This window comes from Triticum aestivum, chromosome 4A (assembly GCF_018294505.1).
Source record: "Triticum aestivum cultivar Chinese Spring chromosome 4A, IWGSC CS RefSeq v2.1, whole genome shotgun sequence".
Taxonomy (NCBI): domain Eukaryota; kingdom Viridiplantae; phylum Streptophyta; class Magnoliopsida; order Poales; family Poaceae; genus Triticum; species Triticum aestivum.
Window position 1 is genome coordinate 710039655 of NC_057803.1, and position 11350 is coordinate 710051004.

Here is an 11350-nt window from a genome sequence, read left to right on the forward strand (position 1 = left end):
CATGGTGGCAAGGCGCCACTCGCCCACTCCCACGGCCCACGCCACCCTCCCCTCGCCCGCGCAGGGAAAAAATTTTGTGTGGGCGTGTTGGAGGCGTGCATTGGGCGGGGAGATCGAGGAGGATGCGGCGGGGCGGGTCAAAGTCGTTGTGTGCCGGGAGCGAGGCTGATCCGGTCGTGGTGGTGGGATCCTAGGGAGGCGCTGGTTGGCCAGTTGGGGTCCGGGGTAGGTGGGATTCGGTGGGTCCGTGGCGGCGGGATTCGAGGGAGGCGCTGGCCGTTGGCTGGGATGCGAGGTAATCTGCGGCGTGTATATAAAAAACATGCATGAAACAGTAACACGGGAAAAACATGGCATGCGACAATAACACGAACGGGTGCGTTTTTTCACCACGTCGGTCAACCCAGGTAGTATAACACATGCAATGGCATCATCATCATGAAACGACAGCAAACAAAATAAACAGAATTTTGAAACTGCACACAATTGCACCAAAGTTCGTTGCTCGTTGCACTAGGGGTACGTGGGTACAGTCGAGGGTGATGCCAACGAGCGAAAAAAGTTTCGTGACATTTGGCAGAGTCAAAAAAAAGTAGTCGGGAACCCCCCTCCGGTAGACCGTAAAAGAGCCTGGCTGCACTGTGGGCACGTGATCGCATGCATGCAATTGCACCAAAGTGGTCGGACATGCGGGCACGGCCTACGTAGGGCCCCACGCAAGGTTGGAACGAAACCGGACACAAAACGAACGTTGCGTCACATCCGGCCAGTGTTTTACGGCATTTTCACGGGGAAAATCCTAGGAAACGCGCCGAGCGTCGGAAAAATATGCAAACTGGCGTGGGTGCTGTCGATGGTGATGCCATCAAGCGGAAAAAGTTTCGTGGCGTTTGGCGGAGTCAAAAAAAAAAGTAGTCGGGAACCCCCCTCCGGTAGACCGTAAAATAGCCTGGTTGCACTGGGTGTATGTGATCGCATGCATGCAATTGCACCAAATTGGTCGGACGTGCGGGCACAGCCTACATAGGGCCCCACGCAAGGTTGGAACGAAAACGGACACAAAACAAACGTTGCGTCACGTCCGGCCATTGTTTTACGGCAATTTCACGGGGAAAATCCTAGAAAACGCGTCGAGCGTCGGAAAAATATGCAAACTGGCGTGGGTGCTGTCGAGGGTGATGCCATCATGCGGAAAAAGTTTCGTGCCGTTTGGCGGAGTCAAAAAAAAAGTAGTCGGGAACCCCCCTCCGGTAGACCGTAAAATAGCCTGGTTGCACTGGGTGTACGTGATCGCATGCATGCAATTGCACCAAATTGGTCGGACGTGTGGGCACAGCCTACGTAGGGCCCCACGCAAGGTTGGAACGAAAACAGACACAAAACAAACATTGCGTCACGTCCGGCCATTGTTTTACGGCATTTTCACGGGGAAAATCCTAGAAAACGCGTCGAGCGTCGGAAAAATATGCAAACTGGCGTGGGTGCTGTCGAGGGTGATGCCATCATGCGGAAAAAGTTTCGTGCCGTTTGGCGGAGTAAAAAAAAAGTAGTCGGGAACCCCCCTCCGGTAGACCGTAAAATAGCCTGGTTGCACTGGGTGTACGTGATCGCATGCATGCAATTGCACCAAATTGGTCGGACGTGCGGGCACAGCCTACGTAGGGCCCCACGCAAGGTTGGAACGAAAACGGACACAAAACAAACGTTGCGTCACGTCCGGCCATTGTTTTACGGCATTTTCACGGGGAAAATCCTAGAAAATGCGTCGAGCATCGGAAAAATATGCAAACTGGCGTGGGTGCTGTCGAGGGTGATGCCATCATGCGGAAAAAGTTTCGTGGCGTTTCGCGGAGTCAAAAAAAAAAGTAGTCGGGAACCCCCCTCCGGTAGACCGTAAAATAGCCTGGTTGCACTGGGTGTACGTGATCGCATGCATGCAATTGCACCAAATTGGTCGGACGTGCGGGCACAGCCTACGTAGGGCCCCACGCAAGGTTGGAACGAAAACGGACACAAAACAAACGTTGCGTCACGTCCGGCCATTGTTTTACGGCATTTTCACGGGGAAAATCCTAGAAAACGCGTCGAGCGTCGGAAAAATATGCAAACTGGCGTGGGTGCTGTCGAGGGTGATGCCATCATGCGGAAAAAGTTTCGTGCCGTTTGGCGGAGTCAAAAAAAAAGTAGTCGGGAACCCCCCTCCGGTAGACCGTAAAATAGCCTGGTTGCACTGGGTGTACGTGATCGCATGCATGCAATTGCACCAAATTGGTCGGACGTGCGGGCACAGCCTACGTAGGGCCCCACGCAAGGTTGGAACGAAACCGGACACAAAACAAACGTTGCATCACGTCCGGCCATTGTTTTACGGCATTTTCACGGGGAAAATCCTAGAAAACGCGTCGAGCGTCGGAAAAATATGCAAACTGGCGTGGGTGCTGTTGAGGGTGATGCCATCATGCGGAAAAAGTTTCGTGCCGTTTGGCGGAGTCAAAAATAAAAAGTAGTCGGGAACCACCCTCCGGTAGACCGTAAAAGAGTCTAGTTGCACTGGGGGTACGTGACTGTGGCAAATGATTTTTGTTTTCATGTAAGTTTGCATGACGAAAATATTTTATTACACGAATTTACAAAATTATAGGAAAAATGCATGGGGCGCGCGGCCCCACCCTAACCCACCCGCATAGTTAATAGCCGGATCTAACCTCCTACTGCCCCCACCTATTGCTGACGTGGCGGGGAGGGAGTGGCCCTCGAAGGTGTCCCGGCTATAGCCGACTCCAGCCGATCCGAGGAGGTCAAAGCCCTAGTGGACCTCGCCTCGATCGGGGGTCAAAGCCACGCCGCGTCCACGATCGCGAGTCCACGCCGCCTCCACGATCGCCACTAGTCGCCGCCTAACCCTAGCTGCCTGCGCCCGCCGCCCCCGACGCCATCTGCGGCTGACGCCGCCACCGACGCCCCCGACGCCGACGGCCCCGACGCCATCTGCCGCCGACGCGCCTTCACGCCGACGCCCCCTACGCCCCCGACGCCGACGCCCCCTACGCCCCCGACGCCACCTTCTAGCCGACGCCCTCGACGCCGACGCCCCCTACGCCACCGACGCCATCTGCCGCCGACGCGACCTCAGGCCGACGCCCCCGACGCCACCTTCACGCCGACGCCCGACGCCCCCTACGACCTCGACGCCACCTTCGAGGTAACTCCCGAAACCTGCCCCCCGTCGCCGCCGTAGACGCGTTCTGACGCCGACGCCAACTTCCTAGAGTAATTAGAAAATATTTTTAGAGTAGGCCTAATATTTTTAGAGTACTTAGAAAATAATTTGTTATGAAACAGGGCATTAAAATATAAGCATAACCTTGATCGTTCAATATTTTGTCCCAAGGTCAGTACACTATGTACTTAGAGAATAATGTGAGAATGTCTAATTTGATTATGTCTAATGTGAATGAGGTTATATATCTAATTTGGCTATAGTTTTGGTAATAATTATGCATGCATGATAGCTTATATATGTATGAATTTTGTTTGTAGTTAGCAACGCCAGCGCGCCATCGTCCCCAAGGGCCGGCACCGATCTCATGGCACGAGGTACTATCCATTCATCATGTTTATCATGTACGCATACATAGTAGCTAACATTATTTTTGCTCCTATTCCTAGCGATGGAGGAGTACGGAGAGATTTTTTGTTCGGTTGAGAAGTGGTGTCTCTTGGTCAGCAAACTAAACTCTAGGCAGAAAACGCGGTTTGCGAGCACTAGTCTTGAAAAAATGTTGATGATTCCTAGTGTGCTGATGCGAAAATGTTTGCTCAAGTTTATTATTAAATCGTATGCAATGGACAGAAAAAGGTTCATCATGCCATCAAAAAACGGTGCGATTTCATTGCGCACCGAAGATGTGTATGACATTTTTGGGCTACAGAACAAGGGCAAAGATGCCATTAAAGCCCTAGGTAAAGGGGGGTTAAAGGCGAAGGTGAAGGTGCCTAGTCGTTTTGTAGATTCGAAAATGGGGCAAATGATGATAGACGATCTGATTGACAACATCGTTGCCAGTGGCACGTACGATGATGATTTCCTCCGTAGAATTGTTCTGGTTCTTCTGGGCACGGTTCTTGCACCGCAGTCCACCAGAGAAGTTCCTAATGCTTACTACAAGTTAGTGCACGATGTGGAGGCCATCAAATCATATAATTGGAACGCATTTACTTTACGCGTTTGCGTGGAAGGCATCACAAAGACCTTGTCAGATCTTGAAAAATTTACTTGGCCGATCGGAAACCTTGCCCTCATACAGGTAAACCTTATGTTATATTTGTTTATTTGAAACTAAAGTTTGTGAAAAGAATTTGCTGATATACTTCATGTTTGTGCAGTACATGTTTTGGGAGAAAGTGCAGCCACTGGATGAAGAGGCATTTGATCCACTAGCTCATGAGTATCCGTTGATGGTCAATTGGTCAGAAGATGAGGCTATGAAGCGTGACGCGTACGACACGGCATACGGCCGTGGTAATGGGACGGTAAGTTTTAATGGTTCCAACTGCATGCAATTATGTTGCTATTTATGTGTTGAGAAATTTATATTGATTTAATATGTAACAGATTGATGACGTGATAAGTGAGAAGTACAGACAGACATTAATTGCTCAGCAAGGAAGAAAGGCAGAGGAAGAATTAGAGCAAGAAGATGGAACAGATCGTGCCCAAAGAAGGAAAGATAATAGAGACGAGGCTTCTTCCAGCAGGGATACTACATTAGATCAAGTGATGAAATGCATCAAAGATATGCAAAAAGAAATTAGACTGCTCCCTGAAAAATGTGCTGAGGTAAATACTGATGTGTATTTCAGTTTGCATGGGATTATTGATAATTTATGCATGTAATAAATAATTTCGATGTGTCATTGCAGATTGTAGTGCAGAAGCTAGAGAAGGAAGGTCTTGCCTTCAGGGGGTTTCGTGATGACATTGAGTTTGTGGAGCATAGTGAAGCGTGGATGGGGAAGTATGGTCCATCAAAATATAAATCAAAATATTGGACAGATGTAAAATCAACTCCCGCAAAAGAAGACATGGACAACAGGGTGGATGCATCCTTCACCACCGGGAACGGGAAGAAATTGGCGCGTGATAAAGGTGTGCATCACAACACACCTGGTACAGGAGATGAAGGCGACCCCTTCGTTATTTATGACAACGGTAATTCACCCGACCCATCTCTTGAGACGGTAGCCACGAATGAATTTCCACCTTTTACTTCAACCCCAAGAATATGAATGAAGTGTCAGACGGGTCTAGCGCCGATAAATCTGAGGAGTTTAGTATGGATAGTCTGAACACCCGTATTAAAAATGCGAAAGAAAGTGGCACTCAGGAGAGTGATGGGAAGGAGAATGATGGAAGGAGAATGATGGAAGGAGAATGATGGGAAACGCAAGAGGAAACAGTCAAAATATTGCCTTTCACCTTACCAGCAGAACGGTGGACGTAAACGTGCAAAGAAAAGTAAGTGCTAAGTAGATTATTGTAGCAACATACTTCTGTCCTTGCATGCACACTTTATTAACTCATTGTTTCTTACTATTTTAGGTCTGTTTGGTATAAGAGCTGCTATGATTAATACTGATTACATTAATGAGGATCACATAGAGGCCGCAAAGATTTTTATCCTGACACTGGCAGACTCGGAGAAGCTTCGCAGGAAAACTGTCGTGCACATGACGGGAATTGGTGGGGAAACATGTACACCTCATATGCTTGAAGCCATCATTTCGAAAAAATGGTTGCATGGCGGTGTAAGTATTAGCAATAAGTTATTAAGTTGGACATGTCATTTGCATATAAATTATCTAATAGGCGTATTGCTATTATGTTATTTTGTAGGTCATCAATTGTTATTGCAACCATATGCAGACCCATAATCCTCGTGCTGACCGTCACATATTATCATCTTGGGTGTCCCACTGGCTTATTCTTCGTGCTGATGGAAAGGTTGTCAACTCTAAGAGGCATTTTATGGATCATTTCACAAACCAAACTAAAATGGTGTCTAGAGTTACTGAAGAGTATTTCATCAAAGATAAGGTACTTCAGTTTAGTATGATCATTCGTAGTATATCTGTGTGTACACCAACATGAATAAACTTTGTTGTAGGCATACTTTCCTTTTCATGTGGAAGAAAATCATTGGATAACAGTTCTTATGCACAACAAGAAAAAGGAGTTTCAAGTATTAAACTCTACTGGTAAATGCAGCAAAAGAGTTCTTGCAAAGATTGCTAAGCTGGTAAGCTTACAACGTTACATAAAACAATATATATTTCTTCGAAAAGTACTTTATATGGATTTGTCAATTTTATTTCAGAGGGCAGAGATAGCTATTGATACAAAGGAGGTGAATGCTCTTATTGAAACGGATCATCATGATGTATCTTCCTGGCCAATAAGGGAGTACAATATGCCGTCACAAAAAGACGGGTATGTTGCAAATGTTGAATTAGTATGTACTTGTATGATCCATCAATAACTGACTTGTGGTTTCTTGCAGAGTCTCTTGTGGTCTTTTCGTGGTGAAATGCGTTCAACACTGGGACGGAGATGGTTGGGCATTTGAGTTCGATCAAGATGAGGTTAATGCTTCAAGGGGACGCATTCTAGCTGAAATACTTTTTTCAGAGTGCAACACGAAGGAAGTAGTGAAAGAGAAGATCCTCAAGATCATGGAGACCAAATGAGTAGGAGGATGGGGTGTTGGCTATTATCTCCACTAAATAAATGTGCCGTTGTCGGTATCTTGATACAATTTACATATTAAGACATCTATATATTTGCAGTGGTTGGTATTTGCTACAATATTACTCTTATCTGCGGCATGGTTTAGCATGTTTCGCAACTAAATAAATGTGATGCGGTCTGCTACAATATCACTCTTACTTGCAGCATCGTGGGTGATGATTTTTGAACATGTTATGTACGCACTTTGTATTATGCACTGTTTGCCATTTGTCGCAACTAAATAAATGTGATGTGGTCAGTGCGGGCTGTTGTTTGCAGCCGCTATTTTCTGCCAAAATAAAGTGAAGTTTTTTTAAAAAAAATGCCCGACCACTGCTGATGGGCCCATAGTAGCTTACGGAAGCTACCCAAATCAAGCCCAGAGGCGACTCGGGCGGCCGATCGAGCGCACTAGCGGGCCCAGCAGCGGGGTCCAACGGGGCGCACGGGGATAATACGAGAGGAGTTCGAAAGGGGGGGCGGAGGCAGCTATTTAAGCCGCTCCTGGCGCCCCCCCCGCTTCCGAGGTGGGACTAAAACTTGGGCGCTGCCCCGCGCGGGCGAGGGGGAGGGGGCGTGGGCCGCGGGAGGGGCGCGGGGAGAGGCCGTGGGCCGGGGGAGGAGCCCCGCGCGGGCGAGGGAGGGCCAGCACGTTTTTATAAAAAAAAATCTGGTTCGTTTTTTCTTTTTCTTTTTCTTTTTCTTTTCTTTTTCTTTCATTGAAAGTTCACGGATTTGAATAAGTTAATGAAATTTTATAACTAGTTCAGGAAATACAAAATAGTTCAAGAAAAATAAAAATAGTTTTTTCAAATATAGTTCATGTATTTTATAAAAAGTTCAGCAAATTGAAATAAGTAAAGAAAAAGAAAAAGAAAAAATATATAAAAAAACGTGCTGGCCCTCCCTCGCCCGCGCGGGGCTCCTCCCCCGGCCCACGGCCTCTCCCCTCGCCCGCGCGGGGCTCCTCCCCCGGCTCAAGCCCCCCTCCCCTCGCCCCTCCCCCGGCCCACGCCCCCTCCCCTCGCCCACGCGGGGCAGCGCCCAAGTTTTAGTCCCACCTCGGAAGCGGGGGGGCGCCAGGAGCGGCTTAAATAGCTGCCTCCGCCCCCCCTTTCAAACTCCTCTCTTATTATCCCCGTGCGCCCCGTTGGACCCCGCTGCTGGGCCTGCTAGTGGGCTCGATCGGCCGCCCGAGTCGCCTTTGGGCTTGATTTGGGTAGCTTCCGTAAGCTACTATGGGCCCAGCAGCGGTGGTCGGGCATTTTTTTAAAAAAACTTCACTTTTTCAATTATTTTGGCAGAAAGTAGCGGCCAGAAACAACATCAAACAAAATCATCATCAGTACAACATATATGCCCAGGTAGCAAACAGCAAACAAAATCATCATCATGCCCAGGTAGTATAACATATGCAATGTCATCTCCAAATTTATTACATATATCTTTTATCAAAACACAAACAAATAACTTATCAAGTTTTCTTGCAGACACGTACGAATAAAAAACGACAAAGGTTCGTGCGACCACTTTTATTCTTCGTACAAACCAAGGTGCGTCTCTACGCCCAGTTCCTGAACAAAACATAAAGAAATGGATGAGCAAATATAGTTGGTAAAATCAAAGTAGCAACATAACAAAAATAAAAAGGTTGCAACTCACTTCTCGTTCTTACTGCATGTAGCCTTGTTATGACCTGGGAGACCACACAGACTGCACAAAGGACCACTTTTCTTCTCTGTAAAATCTTTTGGCCTACCATTCTTTGTAACGTCGGGGCCCCCCTTCGATCGCCCCTTCTTGGGTGCACCCTTCGTCGAAACTTTCTGAGGATCACCAATACCAGGCTCAACTTGTTGCGCCTGACTTGCCTCCTTCTTCAGCATAGCATACCTTCTACTTCCTACAAGTTCCTCCTCTGAAATCTTTTTCTGCGCTATTATGTTGTCCAGAAATTTCATCAACTCGTCGTACAAGAAGGGATCATTTGCTGCAACATGAGCAGCTTCTGCGGTTTTAATGGTTATTGCACTATACCGTTCTCTCTCCAATGGCCCTGACCAACCCCATCCAAACATATCACTCTTCCGCTGCACAGGCAACCCATCTCTCGCATGTTTGGACAACCGATGCATGACACAACACTTTGGTATTTCAGTTAAGTTCAGATGATGGAGAACAAACAGAATGTGTTTGCATGGCAGCCCTTTCCGAACCATCCTAAGACAACTGCATGTAATAGTTTGTTCTGAGTTACCTGGTTCATAAACAACATTGTACGTGAACTTGTGGTTATCCTTCCATGTCACCATGAATGTTTGACGCCCAATTCCCACGAGCGTCTCAAATATCTCCAGCTGACCCATCTTATGCAAATCATCTTGCAGGATGTAGAAATTAGCAGGTGTGAATACTTTGGCGGCATGCTCCTCAAGGGCCTTATATTCAGTAACCGACGGTGGTTCCTTCTGGAATGCCTCGCAGTCATCATACGCCTCGTTCTCACGCAGGCGAACTATACAATTCTCATAATGCACCACCAAATCAACAATTGTCATACCGTAGTCCAGGTGAAGGTGAAGGCAGGAGTTGAGGCTTTCACTCCTCTGGTTACTTCGCATACCAAGGAAAAAACCATCGGAAAGATATGAAGCTGCCCAAAGTCTCCTCTTCCTGTACATCCTGTCAAGCCACTCTTCGGTTCTATCCGTCTTCCACTTATCATAGAAAGCTTTCCATCTCTGCTCAAAGTTCGCTTGAGAGGTGGCATAGTACAGGAGCGATCTGAACTCATCCAGTGACTTGTAATGCAGGTGCCTTTGCATATTTTTCTCGATATGCCAGGAGCAAAGACGATGGAAAACATCTGAAAGGACAGTCCGAATAGCCCGGATCATTGCAGCGTCACCGTCTGTAATTATTGACTTTGGCTTCACCTGACAGTTTGCCTTCATAAATGTCTGCAGCAGCCACACGTATGTCCCTTCCGTCTCGTCAGCAATGATGGCACAACCAAACACTGTGGTGCAACGGTGGTTGTTAACTCCGACAAAGGGGACGAACGGCATACCGTATCTGTTCATCTTATACGTGCTATCAAACACGACCACATCTCCGTAGTCCTGATAGTCCCTCCGCGACTGTGCATCGCACCAGAACATACTCTTCAATCGCCCTTCCTTGTCACGCACATACTCAAAAAAAACTCAGGGTCCTTCTCCTTCCTGCTCCTCATAATGCCAACTGCCGTCTCTGCATCTCCCTTTGCAATGAGCTTCGTTTTTTCTCTGCAACAAAGATTGTAAATGTCCCTCCTGATAAGCCCGCACTTATCGTACGAACCGTATCTGCTGATGAAGTTGTCCATTATAATATGCTTCCTTATCCCGGCCGCTTCCATCGCCAATATCTCCGCCCTCTGGCCATCTCCAATCCGTCTGTGTGACCACAAAAAACAAACCTCGTCGGGCCGAGCCATCGCGTGGTTGTGATCATCCACGAATGATGCGACGAACCAAACGCCACGTTCTCTGTCCAGCTTCACCACCATATGTGCACCGCAGTCGCAACGAGTCTCCGGTCTAAGCCTGCGCTTGCGGCCCTCCATGGTTATGAACTTGCTCTGCCTTCTCCCTGCCCTGGAGCAAAAAAACCGCCGGTACCGTATCATTCCCGAAGCACCTCGTTTCACCTTCTGTTTCCTGATACTAAACCCGTGCTCTCTGGCGTGATTGTTGTAGAATATGTATGCATCCCCTTGCGACCGAAAGGTCATAGCCATAACCTTCCAATGTGTCTCAAGCATCTTCTGCTCCCTTTGAGCCTCCTCAATATCAATCTCTCCCTCATCGTGATCAAGTACAAGACCATCTGACTCCTCCTACAACATTCATTTGAAAATATATATGTCAATTACTATCATTTAAATCATACTATTGATCGACGTACAACATCTAACAACTAACCTGGCTCCAGTTATCTGCAAATGATTCCTGCCAATTATGTTGCACATTGTTAACATCCACATCTTCCTGTAAATTTGTACACAAAGATATATAGTTAGCCATGCCATACTTTGCAAATTCAAAAATAAAAACAAAATATACACCACTTACGTTCTCGCTATTTGCGCCATGTTCATTATTATCAAAATCCTCCGGAGGTAAGATATCATATGACGAGACGGAATCGTTGTCGCTGCTGTCATCATCTTCGTTCAAATTATCGTTATCGGTCTTAGTCACCTTATCAGTACCATTCTCGTCCCTCCCGAATGCGGATTCTTCGTCCATGTCAACACGCCAAACTCACAGAACTGCAAACCATTTGAAGTGTTGATTACAACAAGGACAAAAACTCATGTTGGTTTGCAAAAAAATAGAAAGACGTGTAATCCATGAACCCAGCAGCTACCATGAATTTTTTCTTAAAGCAATGGTTCAAACAACACTTTTTTGTCTTGTGTGAAACAAATAGTTGAGGTTGCCCATCGGTGTGTGCATATTGTGTGATGTCGTCATGACATAAATAAGCGTTCCTTAAATTAAGTCTGGCCTCCATTTA

General features: G+C 47.1%; 1 protein-coding gene across 1 annotated transcript; it reads right to left on the reverse strand.

Moving 5' to 3' along the window:
- Window positions 1–8348: 8348 nt before the first annotated feature.
- Window positions 8349–11079, reverse strand: LOC123084359 (protein FAR1-RELATED SEQUENCE 5-like). The gene is made up of 6 exons (XM_044506004.1): window positions 10903–11079; window positions 10753–10818; window positions 10028–10667; window positions 9045–9302; window positions 8450–8777; window positions 8349–8361 (listed from the first exon to the last, which is right to left on the reverse strand). Exons 1-6 carry the CDS (start codon window positions 11077–11079, stop codon window positions 8349–8351), a joined length of 1482 nt encoding a protein of 493 aa, XP_044361939.1.
- Window positions 11080–11350: the final 271 nt, after the last annotated feature.

Bases quoted from the DNA above. Each gene is read 5' to 3' on its own strand.
- LOC123084359 (XM_044506004.1), bottom strand. From the start codon at position 11,079: ATGGACGAAGAATCCGCATTCGGGAGGGACGAGAATGGTACTGATAAG. The intron at 10,819-10,902 runs GTAAGTGGTGTA...ACAAATTTACAG, and splicing joins ATGGCGCAAATAGCGAGAAC to GAAGATGTGGATGTTAACAA. The intron at 9,303-10,027 runs GCATTATGAGGA...AGAATTGTATAG, and splicing joins AGATGCAGAGACGGCAGTTG to TTCGCCTGCGTGAGAACGAG.